General features: G+C 41.9%; 1 protein-coding gene and 1 pseudogene across 7 annotated transcripts in view; both read left to right on the top strand.

The window, feature by feature from the left end:
- The first annotated feature begins 12292 nt into the window (after positions 1–12292).
- On the top strand, positions 12293–13027 carry LOC147458623 (chlorophyll a-b binding protein CP24 10A, chloroplastic pseudogene; annotated as a pseudogene).
- A 4863-nt stretch (positions 13028–17890) lies between these two features.
- LOC147458624 (dihydroneopterin aldolase 1-like) overlaps positions 17891–18393 on the top strand; it is a 41893-nt gene continuing 41390 nt past the window's right edge. For 5 of the 7 annotated variants that reach the window (XR_015187764.1, XR_015187765.1, XR_015187766.1 and 2 more), the window contains exon 1: positions 17891–18047. Coding sequence is in view for 2 of the 7 variants with exons in the window: in XM_086510090.1 (XP_086366216.1) it covers positions 17991–18047 (57 nt within the window). In the remaining 5 variants the exon portion in view is untranslated. The remainder of the gene's footprint in view (positions 18048–18393) is intronic. The other 2 variants (XM_086510090.1, XM_086510091.1) reach the window with 2 other exon arrangements.

An 18393-nucleotide genomic window follows, 5' to 3' on the forward strand; every position in this document is an offset into this window, starting at 1 on the left:
CATGGAAATAGTTGATGCCTCTTGAGAGTTTATCTTTGAATTGAACACTTCATGTCAGCTCCCTAGCCCAGATGCCCACAAGGTGTGCCCAATTCCTATTGGATGGCCTTAGAGGTGGACCAATGAAATTTAAGCTAGAGTAAATCTAGTTTAATTAATTTTAAAAAATACTTAATAAAAGACAACCTTAGTTATTTTAAGCATAAAAATCACCTCAAGCTTTGGGCAAGGTTCCCACAAACATTTTAAGAACTTTAGTTAACAAGCCGACAAGCACCTCATGCTTGGGTAGGGTTCCCACCTCAAGGTCAGCCCTAGCTTGCCTAAGGTCAAAGGAACTTTTAACACTAACTTTTGGAGGTCTTTAATGAAGCTAACCCTAAGGTCTTTTAAGCTCCATTAGATGCACGTTTCTCTTTTATAGACTACCTCCTTTTGGATCCCTATTGAGATGTAACCATCTCTCCTCTTGGTCCCTTGCTGAGGTAAATCTAGAATCACTTATCGCACATTGCTCTTTGGTAGACCGTCTCCTTTTGGACCCCTATTGAGATGCAACCTTTCTCCTTTTGGTCCCCTGTCGAGTTAGGTCTAGAAGCACATATCTATATCTTAACTCTTGCTCCCCTTTTATCTTCCCATATTAAATGATCTATTTAATATGAGAAAATCATTTGATATAGTTAGATATTATATTTTATGACACCGTTCCAACCAGGGGACTTCTCTTTGCCTAAATCTTGCAACGTGCTAGAGCACTCCTCCTCGTTGAACGCCTTCTCCAAAAGGTTGGTGTTTGACTAGGAAATTGTCTTTTTTTACACTCCCAAGAAGAGTAGCTCTCGCTCCTTCCACTTCCCAAGAGTAGGCCTCAGGTTGACGTATGATATGTCATAAGTGATCAAGCATCAGTTGAGCCATTTCATCTAGGTCATTAACATCATTTCCTTCCCCATAGGCGAGAGAGTAGATAAGGCCCCAATTTCTCTTAACTTTGAGGGCTTTGAAGAAGTGAGCTTGATTAGCCTCCTCCGGTTGGAGGTAGGTTTCTCTGGACAATATTATGGCCTTCCTCACCTCCTCGAGTTGTTGTTCGATCAAGTCATACTTAGATTCAAGCCACCTTTTATGCTCATCTTCAAAGGCAGATTCTTTGTTTTTTCTTTAGAGGTTAATAGCTCTACTTCATCGACGAGCTGCTCCTAGCGCTCCTCCTGATTAAAATTTGAAAAGGTGAAACCATTGTTGTAAGGAACTTCTTAGACCCTTGGAGGCAATGACATTCTCCTTTGTTTCTTTTTAATTTCATGCTTAACAGCGATAGGTGATCCTATAGGCACTGTGGAGTTACCACCTTCATTTCAAGCAATGATGGAAGCCAATCAGCTTGATGAGAACAATAGCATCGATCTAGCCAAGATGCAATGTTGGCATACTACAGATTGGTGTACATGAATCCTAGCATGCTATTCCAATGGCCCATCCCACATGTCCACTAATGCCCACTTCTCGCACAGGCTAAGCCATTTGGATCTTTTGGATCCATCCAACATGTTCGATGATCCTGTTCAATCCTTTCTCCTCCACCATATTAAAGTCTCCCACCAGGAGCCATCCCTCTTCAACATGGATGCCTTTCAAGTGCTCCCATTTCTTTGCTCTTTCCTATGCCAATCAGGATCCATATACGTTTATGATGGTAATATGTTGATCTCCTCACTTGATCTTTACACCTAGAGCTCTCCCAGAGGGATGATTGAACACCACCTTTGGTATCCACAAAAGAGAGGATTCTCTAATGTTCCCATCAACAAATTCTTCATAGAAGACAAGCTTCTTCCCCATTGCTTGCTTTCTTTTTCTTGTAGCATTGAGTTGATGCTCCTGGATATGCTAGATTTTTTCCTTGCCTTTTCTGACTTCCTCCCATAAGAGGGAGTTCTTCTTCTGGGTTTTAAGCCCCTTCAAGTTCCATGATTGGAGAACAAACTCTTCCATTACTGAAAGAGGGGTACAAACTCCTCCACCTCTAGGAACTCTTCTTGTGTGCCCTCTTTTCTGTTGACCTCCTCCGTAGGTCCTTTCCCATTCTCGTCAATTACCATGAGGTTTTTCAAGTTGGCATCCCAAAGATCTCAAAGATACTATTATAGAGGAAGGGGGTTTTGGGAATATCTGGTAGGGCTTCTTTCATCCGTCCAGCCGCCCACACCTAGCATTTGAACTACTTGCATGAGATGTTGGAGATTTGCTGCCATCCTTCATCTTTCTTACTAAATGTGGGTGATAACACAATCCTCTGAAACACAGGGGATGTCATTTTTTCTTGGGTGGTGGATGTGAAGAGGTAACTAGGGGTGATCTTTTCATTGCTATGATGGGCTTTGACCGACTTCTCTGAATTCTTTATGGTTTTCTTTTTATTATATTAGACTACCCTTCTTCTTGTGCCTTTTCATTATATTCGGTGGAGGAGTCTCTATTTCAGTATCCTTCTGGAGCATTGTCGGAGTGACTTTTCACCAACTACCGATCCTGGGGCTGTGGCCAAGGCAACATAACATGACCTGGAAAAATGCCCGAATTTGTTACACTTAAAGCAAGCAACTAACAAGATGCCAAATTTCAACATAATGACCTTAAGACCGGCCTCCACATTTACTACTAGATTCTTAGGCTGGGACTTTGTGAGTTCCCACCAAATACACACCTTATTGGTGGTAGTACTACCTGATGCTCTACTTGATGGAACAAACAAAGGCTGCCAGGTCTTTCAAGGTGCTTCTCAACCACAATGGGAGGTTGATGAATTCTATCATATATATTAATTGAAAGAAAAGTGAGTTTTTCTTACAAGAGATTCAATATTTAGGTCACATTATCTCTCAAGATGGCATCCAAATGGATCCATCAAAGTTAGAGGTAATAAAAGGATGGCCTAATCCAAGGAATCTTCATGAACTAAGAAGCTTTATAGGTATGTGTGCATATTATAGACGCTTCATAGAAAAGTTCTCACAAATGGCAGGACCATTACATGACCTAACAAAGAAAAACGTTAGGTATACATGGTCTGCCAAGGAGAACAGTGCTTTCGAAAAGCTTAAAGAAAAGATTATCTCTCAACCTGTGCTTACATTGTCGGATCTCTCAAAGCCATTTGAGGTCTAATGTGATGCTTGTGGTGATTGCCTTGGAGCTGTTTTGCTCCAAGAAGGGCATGCCATAGCCTATGAAATTTGAAGGCTCAACCGTGTTGAGCAAGCTCTAGGCATATATGAAAAGGAACTCCTTGCAGTTCTACATGCCTTAAGACTCATGGAAGCACTATTTACTGGGGACTCCTTTCATTCTGCGGACAGATCATCAAAGCCTTAAGTACTTCATGACGCAGACCAAGCTCTCCGACAAACAAATGAGGTGGGAAAATTTCCTTTCGCAATTTCATTTTCATATTGCTTACACTGTTGGCAAGCATAATCAAGCACTCTCAAGATGGTCGAGAGTGAATGCGGTTTCCATAGCAACTCACAATGATTTATCTTCTATGATGGATGAGTATGCCATTGATCCTGATTTTAGAGATGTGATTTCAGCCCTTGCATTAAGGAAGAAAGAGGAACCATTTACTTTACAAGATGGTTATCTTCTCCATGGCAATAGAATATGCCTTACTAACTCACTACTTGAGAAAGTAATATATGAATCTCGACATAGTCCAAGAACCGTGGACAGTCTCTCCACACATGCTTACCATGGATCTTGTCTATCCACTCCTCATTGGGATAGATCCCACTCTCCTCTCTCTCAGACTCCACCAATGCATTGCTAGACTATACAAGCCTTTCTTGAGGGAACCCATTCACCATCTATAATGTACAATAATGAGTCCATTGACCAAAACGTACACTATGAATCATACACACCCAAGAAAATTAATAGTCAAATACATGTATAGTAGGCATCACATTGTGCATGCAAAGTAAGCTATTCCTCTTCGTTATGTGTGGCTTGTATGGTTGTCTTTCACCGCACAAATGCTTTGATGAAGTGATCTTCTTGGAAAGCTTGCATTGCCTCTCCAAGAAATAGGCCATAACTGCGTGCAGGATGTGTGTAGAGCTTCTTCACCATTGAGTTCTTGGCCTCCATCTTCTCCGTTAAGCTCAATACACCCTTGCACTTCAAGCATTAGCAAAATCACACTCATATATATGATCCCATTGTCTAATGTTATTATACCCACCTTTCCAACTGTCACCAGTAGATGTGCATTCTCAACCACTACAAGAATGGCTTCTCTTGTGTTGGAATATATGGTTAGGCTATGGAAACATTGCCCTTGGCCAATATGTCCACCAAACGACATGTCCTACAATGTTTCATTGGATATAATGTTAGATAAACATCCAAAAAACCAATACAATTACAAGAAAAGAATACTCACTCCGCAGGGCTGATGCATGCAAGTGCAACCTCGGACACTCCGAAGGGGGTCATTTTGCACCCCTTATCTCCCTAACCCACAATTAAAATACACTTTTAAAAGAAGTCCATGCCATTGTCTGGATTGGAAATGATAGTTATTATCAACCCCTTCCAAACAAAGAAGTTCTCCGTCTACTTAGAGCCATGTCATAGCTTGTTTTGTACTCCACTTCCCTTGAAAGGTACTCTCTAGTTTCCTTAGCAAATAAGCATTTTTTACTGATACATTACATCAAAATCCTCCTATAGTACGTAGCATAAAGACAATTTGATTTTTAAACAAAATATTGTCAAGTCATCCAATTCATGTGTATTATAAGTCACTCACCTTTCACATTAGCCGTGTTAGCAAAGGTATCAATAGTCTAAGACATCTTGAACGATTTATGGCCGTGCCATGAAGTGCCCTCTCAACGTTTTCCATGTCCTCCTCATTAAACATGTCCAACAAGGACAATGTGTCCGCAACATCACGAAGATGTCGTGGACAGTGGTGTAAAGCACGTGAACTCGTGTAACCCTAATTTTTTTAGTAACAATTTAGTGAACATTTAAAATTCAAGTTCGTTAGCAAAGATAATGTAAAGAACCTTACTTGTTGATCATGCAAAGTACTAATAGAAACTCTGCTAGCTAATGAGGGTCAAACTTCACTAGCGTGCACTCAATTTTTGGGGTTCAAAATTCATCTAACCGCTCATACAATGCCCAATATTTCCATGTGTGAAGTTGATAATTTCCATCTCACACAACAAACATTTTCTCTTCCACATGGTTGAGGTCAGGAAAGGGTTAAATTTGATCATTGAAGGTGGCAGACATCACCGACTCTCTCCCATAAATGCCACGCTTATCCAAAGGTACAAGATCTTGCCCAGGGAAAGCTTTGGACATGATAAAACGTGTCATTGTAGGTTGATAGCCTCTTCCAGCTACAGAAGTTGTGAATTCTACCACACAATCATTGTTCATTCTAATGGCTAGATTGGTTAAAAGATAACAAAGACAAACTCTTGACACGAGGTGATTGTATGGCACAATATGTGCATCAATCCACCTCGATAAATGTGAGCATCAACCACGGATCCAAAGAGATCACTTAATTGATCATTACCAGTATTTTGTGGCTCTATGGTCACCATTGTGATTGCGCCCATCAATGGAGCTACGTGTGCAACCGTCAGCATAGACCCAACAATTGCAGATGGCGTTGCTTGCGACAAACCACTTTCTTGAGTCATGTTGATTTGAATTTCTTATTGACGGTCGACTCCTTTAGAAACCTTGTAAGAATTGGTTCTTTTTTTGCAATGAAAGTAAGAATGAGGGAGTGAGAATGTGCAAGGTAGAGAGAGAGAGAGAGAGAGAGAGAGAGAGAGAGAGAGAGAGAGAGAGAGAGAGAGAATGGTAGAAGGTGGGTGTGGAAGATAAAGGTAGAGAGGGAAGGGTGGGTGAAGGAGATGGCGAAAGAGGGAGAGAAAGGGTAGGTGAGAGAGACTAGAGAGGTAGAAGTAGAAATAGAGGGAGAGAATGGACATGTGAGAGAAAGAGTGATAAAGGGTGGGTGGATGGGAGGGATGGCAAGAGAGAATGGGAAGAAGGGAAGGAGGGAGAGGTAGAAGGGAATGGAAGGAGGGTGGGAGGGAGGAGTAGAGGGGAATGGAGGGGGGTTAGAGCGTGCAAGAGAGTGTGAGAGTGAGGGAGAGAGCCTCTTGAGAGAAAGTGGGAAATGGGGGTGGAAGCCCCCTTTTATAGGGGACGTTCCCCCTAATGGTTGGTTGACCATTGATCGAGCAAGGCAATCCACGTGGCTACGGGCTACGCTTGTGCAGTCCATGGGTCGGCCCTATGGCATGGCACGCGGGCGACACCCATCAAGGGGCAATCCATGTGGAAGGCATGCCCACATGGCATGCCACACAAAAGGAACCGTCCATAGATGGGTGCCGTCCGAGTGGACAACCGTGTGTGTGTGTGTTTGTGAGAGAGAGAGAGAGAGAGAGAGAGAGAGAGAGAGAGAGAGAGAGAGAGAGAGAGAGAGAGAGCGATGGAGGGGGGAGTGAGAGAGGAAGTGCACAGAGAGAGAGAGAGAGAGAGAGAGAGAGAGAGAGAGAGAGAGATGGAGGAGTAGGGAGAGGGAGAGAAGAATATATAAATAAAGTAGAGAGAGAAACGCGTGGATTAGGGAGCGAGTGAGAGAGATAATTTTTATTTAAAAAATTAAAAAGTATTAATTTTTTGTTCAAATTTTATTATTTAATTAATTCTAATGACTACTTATTTTTACTTATTATATAAGCTTAATCTCTTTTAATTTCAAGAGGAACTTATGCTATAGTTGTAATGGAATTGGCCTATTTAACTTGAGAGTAGCGGAAATTAATGAGAGTACTTTTGAGAAATGACTTTGTGAGCATAGCGGGTGAACATGATTGAAGATAGCAACATAATCATAGCAATTAGTTAACTTGGCATGAACAATACTTTTGCAAGAGAGAGAATTTAGAGAACATGACAACAGTTGAGGACTGGATTTATGTGGAGCCGGTCCCCCCTCCAATAGGCATTTGTATTATGATTTCTCCCATTAAGAGAGACTTGTTACAATACAATCTTTGTGTTCCTTGTGACCTAGGTGATGCAATGAAGATGGAAAGCTTCGTGCATCACAAGCATAACATAAACTTGAAGAAAGCTTTAACTATCCCAAGCCTCAGTCCCAAGACCTCAAACACCTTTGAAGGTGGAGAGAGCTAGCAGGGAATGAGGGTAGGGAAGAGGAAGAAGAAACATTTCATAGGAGAAAGAATTAACTCCTCACTTATCATAACTCTTCTTGCTAGCATACATAATAGCATAGTAATGAAGAAGAAGGAGATGGCAAGCTTAAGCATTGAAGCATGGCTCTTGGTTGGATTTGCACTATATAGCCAAGAGTGTTGGTGTAGGCTCTCAACTTCTCAAGGAGCTTGGACAAGGAGATGGAGCTCTTGCACTTTGCATAGCACACAATGAGAGTGTTTGTGAGTGTGTGTGGGTGAGTATACCCCCTAAGCAACCCCCTAGCTTGCTTGGGTCGACCCCCCCTTGTAGCTCATGCTTGAAGCTCATTGGACCCCTCCAGGCCTAGTCAATCACAAGCAAGAGGCATTACAAGCAACAAGGGTAGCCTTGAGACAAGTGTCCCCCTTTCCCTTTTGAGAGAGAGAACTTGATAAATGCAAAATCAATTAATTAAATCTCCTAAATTATCATTGGACCCCTTGGGTGGCCAACCAATAGGATTCAGGCACACCATGGGGGCAACACGAGGAGGAACTTGACAAGTGTCCCTTTTGCTTTCTTTGAACAATGCATGCCTTGTGTGAGTGTGTGGTTGTTCTCTCTCATCTCCCCTCTTGTAGGGCTCTCCCCCTCCTTGTAGGGATTGAATTTTGACCTTTTGACACCTCAAGACCCTCATACATAGGCCCAGTTCCCACCACAAACTTGGCCCTTAAGCACTTTAAGCTTGGGTTGGGTTCTCACGTCAAGTGCAGCCCTAGCATCTCACGCATGACAAGCACCTCAAGCATCTCAATCATCAAGCACCTCAAGCATCTCAAGCACCTCAATCCTCAAGCACCTCAAGCACTTTAAGCCTGGGTCGGGTTCCCACCTCAAGCTTACCTTAGGTCAAAGGACTTTTACACTAACTATTGGAGGTCTTCAATGCAGCTAACCCTAAGGTCTTATGCTCCATTGGTTAGCTTTTCTCTTTGATAGTCCATCTCTCATTTGGGCCCCTTTACCATTGGCCCCGTGTTGAGATCCATCTATAAGCACGTCTCAATACCTTAACCCTAATTAAGTGATCAGTTTAATATGAGAAAATCATTTGGGTTGGTTAGATATTAGTTTTAATGACAATAGTACTCTCTATTTACTAAACAACTTTTTGCTAAACATTCTCTCTTATGGCTTGTACTCTCAACTTCCCTGCTTTCATTCAATCTTTTCCATTTTCTGATGGGAAAGTTATTATACTTGAAATTTTCTTGATTGATCAAGCTTCTCCTCTCAACTTTATATTCTCTAAATGCTATTATTGATATTGGAACATAGCAAATATATGTGCCTCTGGAGCATATAGTCAATCATCTTGGAGAAGGTGGGTACGTTTTGGAGGAGCACTTGTTTGGTGTTTACAAAGTTAACATCGCAGAGCCATCATCTCCTAAGTGCCTTTTTGCCAGCACCCCTTTAGTTTGTGAACTAAGCATGGCAAAATTCATTGATTTAAGCACCCCCAATGGGAAACATGTGTCGGCCCAAGATTGTTTGCAAGCTTCATTATTCACAACATGTGAAACTAGTTTTGTGGATATTTTGAGGTCCTCATCAAATAAGAACACCTTAACAAAGATCATATCCAAAATTGATAGATATTCCCAACACTTACAATGGCAATGTCATTTTGTTGTTCCCATCGACCAAGGGAGAAGTTCATGCAATGGACTCAATGGAACATCGATATGCCCCTCATCTCTTCACAAAGCCACAAACTTCAAACATAGTCTTCTCTAGGGTTGCACAACAAAGCCAATGTGTTGGTTCTTTGAAATGCATCAATGAGGTTTGCCCCAAACTTCCAAACTATGGGTATATTAATTTTGCACATTTCGCGGTAGTTTATTGAGAGCACCGACACTCGACAAGGTGTGTGACACTTCATCAGGCAAAGTAGCATGCCACTTTTGTTCCAATGTTGCGCATTGGAACTTGTGAATTTTTTGTGTATTATGTGATGGCATCGGATGAGACATGCAGTAGGTTGTTAATTCGTTGAGGCATGCACTCCCACAAAATTCACGATGGCGCATCAAAATCTCTCACAGAAAAAACCAAGAAAATGGTGTAACGAGTACTTGTTGTTGACAAGTGGGCACTAAGAAAGTCCAAGTGTGTGTGGCAAAAGAAATAGTTTCGATGATTATTCTTCAATCCAATGATACATGCCGGGTCCCTTGGTGCAAGACAACTAGCAAGTAAGTGTAGTAGTTTTTTTTTTCAAAATGTAATTTATGTTATGTAGAAGCAATATGTTTGTAATGCTCCTTTCATTGAATTTATCCATTAGGTTTTGACAATTTGATTCTTCAATGCATAGTGGCCCCAACTAAAGAATCATTTGGTATCGCGATGCACTTCTGAAGTTGAAAAGAGATTGCACTTATGACGTCTTGCAAGGTATCCAACTTTTAGGGCTGGGTAAGGAAGAGGAGAAGTGCTTTGTTTTCAAAATGTCCGCAGTGGGTCCATCATCAGGCATCGATTTCGTGAACCACATGAGGTGAAATAGAACAAGAGAGCTATAGTGCGCTAGGGTCCAATTTGATCACACTAGATGGGTCACATATTGGGTAACAATGGCATGCCATGTATATGATCCAAGGCATGTTTTTTTAATACTATGTGTTACTACATATTGCATTGTTTTGCAAGAAATTGATTTTTATTCCTTTGTGGGATAGCATGTAAGACTTGCTCACTATATCCACATGCGAAATTAAGGAAAAGGACGTGGACTCACAATGCCTCTTTGGGGAATTTCTCAATGACACATTAGTCAAACATGGGTGTGAACACACAAATTTCTTTTGATTCATGGCAAATGAAGCGTAAGAAAATTGGGATGCAATGCGCCATGTGTTCAATGGTGGTAAGGAAAATGTGATAAAGTGTCGAGATCATTCCTACCTATTTCATTGGAAGCAAAGCACGAATCAATACACGATGAAGTGCATAGTAGCATTGTCACAAGCACACACATAGAAATGTGTGAAAAGTGGGGACAAGCACCATCCAAGGAGGCAGTTGTCGTCAAAGATCGATTGATACAACAATGGTGGAAACTACCTTTGATAAATGGATTCATGGCTAAGCTGGTGGAAGGTGTGCATTGCCCATTGGGATAGCATCATGACATCCATTAAAAATAGCATGGACACTCACAAATCTTGCTAAAAGAAAACATGGGAGTTGGCTGGCACGAGAGGGATTCAAAAGGCGGATATCATTGTACAATGCATACATCACCGACCTAGCTAATGCACTTTTGTACAACACAAAAGCTATTTCATGCTTACAGGGAAAACATTTAGGAAAGGGCCTGTCCTTACAAAGGCTTGCCGAGCGGCTTAGTAATCGACCATCTTATGTTACACACCTTGTGAATGAAGCTACCAAGGGAACACCGTGCTACAAGGTTCCCTTGACTCTAATGGGCAACAAGGAAACTTCTTGAAAGAAGAGGTTGCCAACAATGGGGATTAATATTGAGGATGAGTCAACTCATTGACAAGAGTATAATTCAATCACAAAGGACCGTCGGCCAGGTGGGCCAAGGAAGATAAATTTTTACAAGTGAAGGGATGTCAAACACACCTCTTAAGAGGAAAGAAGGGGAGGGTTTATGGTGAAGGAAATCAAAATCAATGAAGAAATGTGGGCTATTCGACACACCTACAAAGGTCCCATACACCGAGCAAAATTTTTCAAGCAAAGAAGAAACCGAGCAAGATCAAGCAATTTAAGACAACGAACAAGATTTTTTGAGCAAACCCAAGTCTAAAAAAGGTAAACTATGTAATTATTATATTGAAAGAAATATCACCCCCCCTTCCCCCCCTTCACCAGCTTGCGCTCCCCCACCTGTTTGCGCACCCCCTCTTCGCCTCCACAGACAACCGTAATCTATGATGTCCAATCCTTTGCATGGAATTCCTAAAACCCCTCCGCCTCACAACGAGGCTCCGATAGCCTTGATTCCCTCACCATAGGTTGTAGCCAATTCCCCCCTATACCAAGATTCCATGCATGTTATTTGTGTTTACGCCAATATCTTCTGTCGACAAAACCCTACTCAATGAATCCTGCATATGTCCCCCAAGCTCAATCAATGATGTTACTATATTGTCTTTGCACCCAGGCTCAAGCTTGAAGTAGGAGCCACAAAAGTTTTTTGAGTTGCTTTAGTAGAGGGTATCTCAAAATATACCCTCTAAAAATTGAAGTAAAAGATGTGGAAAGAGAGAGAGAGAGAGAGAGAGAGAGAGAGAGAGAGAGAGAGAGAGAGAGAGACTTCTAGAAAGAGAGGTGCAACCAAATCGAACAAAAAAGAGAGAGACTCCAGAGACCTTTGGGTCTACGATGTGTCAAGATTGGGCGCAAGGACAAAGAGAGATATGTCGCGTGTTTCTCTCTCTCTCTCTCTCTCTCTCATGATCATCTGAAGGGCTCGAGTGAAGGCGCCCATTTTTATATTCGTGCCAAGATAGAGAGATAGGAGGCTTCCTTGTTGTGTCCTTCCACGTAGGGATACCACGGGAGAGACAAAGAAATGATAGGCTGGATGTCTTCTTGTGAGGAAGTGTGTGCGTGTTGATGTCCTTGCAAGAGCTGAATAGGGAGATGGCAATCACAGAGAGGGGAGAGTAGAGAGTAGATGGCACATAGAAAGAGAGAGCCATTCCATTCTCCTTCAGCCAGTAGCAAGGGCCAAGGTCGAGAGGTGCATGGACATCATAGGCGGGCCCAGAGAGAGTCAGGGCGGGGAAACGCAGAGAGTGGTCTTTTGAATTCTAGGATTCCAAAGAGGAGCACATGCCGGTGTGTGCTCATAGGTGTGCCCACTTTTTTTTACATGCTTCATTAGCAAAGTATAGGCACATGCAACACACACACACACACACACACACAAAAGTTTGATTGCAAGTGAAAGAGTGAGGAAAGCTAGCTGGCAAGCTTGCTTCTATGTGTAGCTATGGTGGCCGTTGTAGCAAGCTCTTCATCCATCTCTTCTTTGCACAATGTTGCCATGTGCATGCCCTCTTCATCAACAACTTCTCCTTGGAGTCCTGTCCCTCCCTCTCCTTCACCCCTTTCAATGGATCTCACCTTATAAGTATGGCCAACAAGAAGGTCTCTGCTCGACCCTCCTCCGGTAAGAAGTTGTGGCTTCCTAGGGTTAAGGGAGGTGGCAACCTTGTCAATCTTGAATGGCTTGATAGATCACCTCTCGTCGCTAACTATGGATTTGATCCCCTCCGACTTGAAAGGATACATATGCTAGGGGTCATGGTAATCTTTGTGGGGCAAGCATGGAATGGAGTCCCCTGGTTCCAAGTTGGATCTCAAACTAGAGCAGTTTCTCCATTCTCTTTTGGAATGTTGTTGGGTACTCAATTGTTGTTGATGCAATGGGTTGAGAGCAAGAGACAAGTTGACTTCTTTGACACTGGTTCCCAATATGTTGAGGGGGCTACCCCTTGGTCTTACACATCATTTTTTTTTTGCAAATGTCATAGGTCTCCAAGGATACCCCGGTGGCAAGTTCTTTGACCCTCTTGTGTTTGCTAGTGAATTGAAGAATGGAAAGCACATTTGTGACTACTCTAAGTTGGAGAGGTTACAACTAGTAGAGATCAAGCATGCTCACTTTGCCATGGTCTCTATGCTCGCCTTACCACATAGCACAACATGGGTCCATTCCATTTAGATCTTTGCTCCGGTTTTATCTTGCTCAAAAAATCTCGCTCGGGCTACGATAAGACTCGCAACAAAGTGACTTGTAGTGAAATGCCTAGCGAGGAGAGAAGGTGTGGCAGGTTCATTGCAAGTTCTAGTGTGGGAGCTCCTTCTCCCTCTTTCAAAGTATATCGCAAACATTCAAAGGAAATGGTTTGTCAATGCTTTTGGTTTTGTCTCGAGCACATTTTGAATCGTCATATTTTAATATAAATATTGACACACAACATGGGGCAGTACTGACTATTTGGCCAATGAAATTTGGCAAAAACCTTTCTCTGGAGGAGACACAAAAATTGTATGATGTGGGCATCGAGTGGAACAAGCTATAGGGGAGTGTGCTCTAGATATTTTGGGGACTCTGAGTGCCAATGAGAATGCGATGGGGTCATCACATAATCCCATGCAGAACTGTCCTTCCGACACTTGAGATGGGGTGCGAACAAAGTACTGTAGCACAATCTCATTGGAGGGAAGTCACAAAATTGCTTCGTCTCTAGCTTTGAAAGCAAGGGTGGCAAAAGATTTTTTCAGAGTGAAAAGTGAACAAAGTTTTCAAGGTTGAATCACATGGAGAACCTAATCATGTGGCTCAAATTTGCAAAGATCCAACTTGTACATGCCCGGATTTTCAAAATCGTTTTGCACACAAGAGAACGGTATCTTGCATGTAAGCACATCTACTTCAATTGTGTGTCTTAAGCTTAAGCCAGAGCGGGAATATGTTTATCCACCAACCAATTATTGGTGATGTCCAAGTCTTCAATACACTCAACAAAGAGTTACCTCTTTGTTATCGCTCCTCAATGTCTTTGCCATGTTAGAATTCCATCCATGAAGGTTTTTTGAATATGTGTTTTTTGTTTGGCTCACTTGTACAAAGCATTGTTTAGAAATATTTATTTTACATAGTGTGGTAAGGAATGAGACTATTGAGGTGTCAAATCAATCATCTATTCAATTAAATATTAATTTAATAGCCTCTCAAATGCTATAAAATAGCTTTGTTTTCATATCTTCTTTTGTTCACCACTTAAAAACTAACGTTGTGCACTACTCCCTCTCCATAATGTCTGAGGATCTTGAGATGTCCATCAAATCTGCTTGGGATGCCTTGGAGGCCATCCCAAACGGAGAAGCAATATATGGAAAGCAATGGTTCAAGGAGGCTGTCAATACAACAGTGGAAATGTATGGCCTTTATCGAATGCGTACGGAGCTCAAAATGCGCTCGTTGCAAAGCTTAAACAAAAAGGGTAAATTCTCCATCACTTAGTGGAAGACAATTGGAATCATCATAGAGACGAATGAAGAGAAACTAAAGGAGTAGATAGGGTGCGTGGTGAATAATTTCTTGCCCGTATAAGAGAGCATCACTACTAAACAAGGGCTTTTGAGCGATTGGGGGCAACATATATAGTGATGTCCTATGTACTACATTGATATGAAATTTAATGTTTCCTATGAAAAATGAATGTTCATCTTTTTGATATTTTGATCAAATTGTACAATGGGTAAGGCATGGAGTGTTTTGAAAGAATTGAAAAGTTTGGATATGTCTCATAAGATCTATTTTTATTTTATCCAAGGTATGTCCACATGCTTTATTGTCTCTCTGTCTATCCCATTTTCTCTCAATGAAGAGGGTGAAAGAGAGTGAGATATGCATGAAAAAAGATGCGATAGGTCTTTGTGAAATGCATTCCCTCTTCTCCCATCCTCCTCTCTCTAATTATCTCTAAAATCATTTTGGAATCTACTCGCATGATTCCAAATGAAGAGGGTGAAAGTGAGTGGGATACACATGGAAACAACTCAGATAGGTCTTTGTGGAATGCATTCTCTCTCCTCCCATCCTCCTCTCTCTCTCTCTCTCTCTCTCTCTCTCTCTCTCTCTCTCTCTATCTATCTCTCTCTCACCCTTTTGGAATCCGTTTATCAGATTCCAAAACGTGTTTGCTAGAAAATGCTCGCCAAAAAAGAATCCCCATCGACAAGACACTTTCACAAAAAGTTTAGAAGAGGTATTTTTATGTGTTCCAACACCTTCAAAAAGTCTAAAAATTGGTCATTCATTTAGTTACCTCTTGATTGTGGTAACTCGTTAAAAATACAAGTGAGTTATGAATCGAGTCTACACACTATTGCATCCATCTGAATTTAGATATAAGCCATTTTAGAAAACGTTTACAAAGGGACAACAATGTAGACGACCAATATTTTGTTGTTGGTTTCATTGATCCTCCTACTGAACCGTATGAAGATGCACAATATCTTGACTATCATGGTATTGATCAAGTGGATAGCTGGACCTGAGGGAGATGCCACTCTGGAATACATTACTGTCTTCAAGAAACTTTTCCACTTTTGTTTTTGATGACGAAAATGCTTCTCCATGGGGAAAGTAATGTTAGGCCTATGGTAGGACCAGAGAGGGACCTAAACTACCCATGCATGCAAAGGGGTCTTGTAGGAGGGCCAAGGGCCTATAAAAGGAGTACAACTTGGTGGAGATGAGCATGCAATAAGACCCTAGGCCTTTCAGTAAGTTGGTGGTAGGTGATGCTCAATATGGACGTTAATCAATGCTCCACAATTTGAGACTACCCTTGCCAACAAATTGTGTTGCTAAGGCAGACAAGCATTTGTGGTGTTATTCTACTTGTTAAGTAGTTTTCAATGCAAAAATCTCTATCGTTATGCCTTTCCAGCACTGCTTGCACACACAAATAGGCATAAAATCTATAAAGGCAAAGCCAACTCCCTCCAAGAGGAGTGCTAGGTGACTACAACTACCACCTTTGACACCCCTCTAGGTATCACCACGTGCCTTTTGTTTTGTAGGCACTTGATGGACTCTCTCTCTCTCTCTCTCTCTCTCTCTCTCTCTCTCTCTCTCTCTCTCTCCCCCCCCCCGTTCTTTTGTGTGCAATAAAACCATTCCTATGATCGAGGGATTCAATACATCGTACCCTAATGCCTGCAAAAATGTGTCCATTTCTTGCATACATTAAGGAGTTTTCCCCTTGCCTTTGAAAGGGTTCTTGGACTTAAGATGCAAATGGTGCTAGTGTACTGAACAAAAGAGTTCTGTGGACTGAAGAGATTCTCATGTTAAGGAGGTTTGCATAAGGATAATTTGTAAAGGATAGCAAGAAAAGGACCCTCCACAACTCTATACCTTTAGTCACTCCTTCTCCCACGAAAACATTACATGATGCTTATAGTATATATTGTGTTCCAATTAAATAGAAGCAAACTGGGAAGCTTTCTCACAACCTGCTTCTGCTACATGAGTGCTTTCAAGCGCCTATACACTTAAAGAGGAGAGGATTCGTTCAAGTTAAAGCCTATAATTTCTCCAGCATTGCAACTTTGTATAACTTCTCGTTTTTGGGTCACCCTCCCCGATGCCTTGTGTGAAGTGTGCATCATAGTGGACCCTGGATAGTGCAAACACAACGTATGCTTCTAGGAGCTTATTTTATTGATGACGACGACATATTTTTTCTTAGTCTTTGTCATTTATGTAGCTTGACATACATCTTGGAATGTACTCCTCTCTCTCTCTCTCTCTCTCTCTCTCTCTCTCTCCACACTCACACACACACACACACTCCTTGTTTGATATTAATTATGGTTTGAGAAAAAGCCATTAATTATGGTTCAATCGAGGAGACGATGTTGTAATGCAATATGTTGTAGAGTAGATACATTACTTTACGGTAACTTCATTGAGTTTAATTTCATGCAAGTAAATCTTGATTTATTATTGATTTACAAAGTACATGTTAGAGAGAGAGAGCGAGCTTTCATTACTCTCTCGATCGTATGAATCAACCCAATTGATTTTACTTATACACCATACCTATGTGAGGGCCCTATGTCTCTGGAAGTCATATTAGTTGTGTCCGACACTTCTAATGACCAATGCTCTACTATAGAGCTCCTCAGAAACCTATTTGATTACCACATTCTTAAACCTATGAGTAGCATATAACATATATCTCCCCCCCCCCCCCCCCCCCCCCCCCCCCCCCCCCCCCCTCTCAAAGCAAACATAGAGGCCAACATGACCTATGCGATACGCGCGCGTGCGAGAGAGAGAGAGAGAGAGAGAGAGAGAGAGAGAGAGAGAGAGAGAGAGAGAGAGAGAGATGTGGGGTGGGGGTGGTGAGGGATGACAACAACAAAGGGGGGGGGGGGAGAGAGAAAATGTGATGTGTGTCGTGAGGAGATGTATAAAGATAAACACACACACACACACATATATACACACACACTCACATATATATACATATATTTACATACACACTTAGGTACATACTTACATGCATACATAAAGACATTCTAAAGGAAGAATAGAGAAATGAGAGATATAGTGTGAGTATGTGCGAACGATTTCAAAAAAAGAAAGAAAGTGGTGAATCAACAGCGATTCTGCATTGGCAGTGTGAGAAAACAAAAATGAAGGGTGCATCATGCGAGAAAGGTGACACTTGCGATGTAGACCAACGTGCAGGAAACGCACGGCGGGGGGCACTCCAGGTGGCGCAGAGCAGGTAGTGACGAAGGGGCAGAGACCTATGAAAAATATTGTATCGAAAAAACTATTGATACGGCACCGAGTTGCTGGAGGCGATCTAGCTTAGGCCAAATGCTTCTGCGCTCGTCTGGTCGTGAGTTGGAGTCCGTCGTCTGCATCGAAACGGCTTTATCATTTTAACCGGTGGTGCTCCTAGAGGATTATTTGTAGTAGTATGTCTCGCTATTAGAGGAATCTGCATAGATTCATATGAATAAAATAATGATGAACCTACCAGTACTACATACTCATGAAAAATAAAGGGAGTGCCAGTGAAAGATTTCTTTCACGCTGCTTCTCGCCCTTTCTCTCTCTCCACAGCTAGCCTATCGTGAGGGAGCTGCGAAGCATGTCGAACACGGGCTGCATTCACCTTGGCGCCGAGAATGTTTCCAAATCTATTGCGGTAGGCTAATGTTTTTAACGCCTTCGCATGTGTATGGGGTGTCTGCGTGCTGTCTACTTGTAAAATTATTATCTAACAGCTGCGATCCCATCTAGTAAAGCAAGTTTCCTGTACTTTCCTTCTTGTCTTACCAGACGCTTAATGGCTATTCAACTGGAGTTCTGCATGAATGCCCATCGGCAACGCACATTTTTCTTCTTTTTCGAGTTGTGCAGGCGTGTTTCTAGCCATTATGACAAACATTGAATTTGGGCATTTTAGCTTTGTGCCTGCCTACAGTTTCGTTGATAGAACGTGCAGGCAGCAGGACGTTTGAACCTGCTTTTCCAACATCCCTCCGCTGATT

This window comes from Adiantum capillus-veneris, chromosome 4 (genome assembly GCF_014529385.1).
Source record: "Adiantum capillus-veneris isolate H3 chromosome 4, ASM1452938v2, whole genome shotgun sequence".
NCBI classification, from domain to species: domain Eukaryota; kingdom Viridiplantae; phylum Streptophyta; class Polypodiopsida; order Polypodiales; family Pteridaceae; genus Adiantum; species Adiantum capillus-veneris.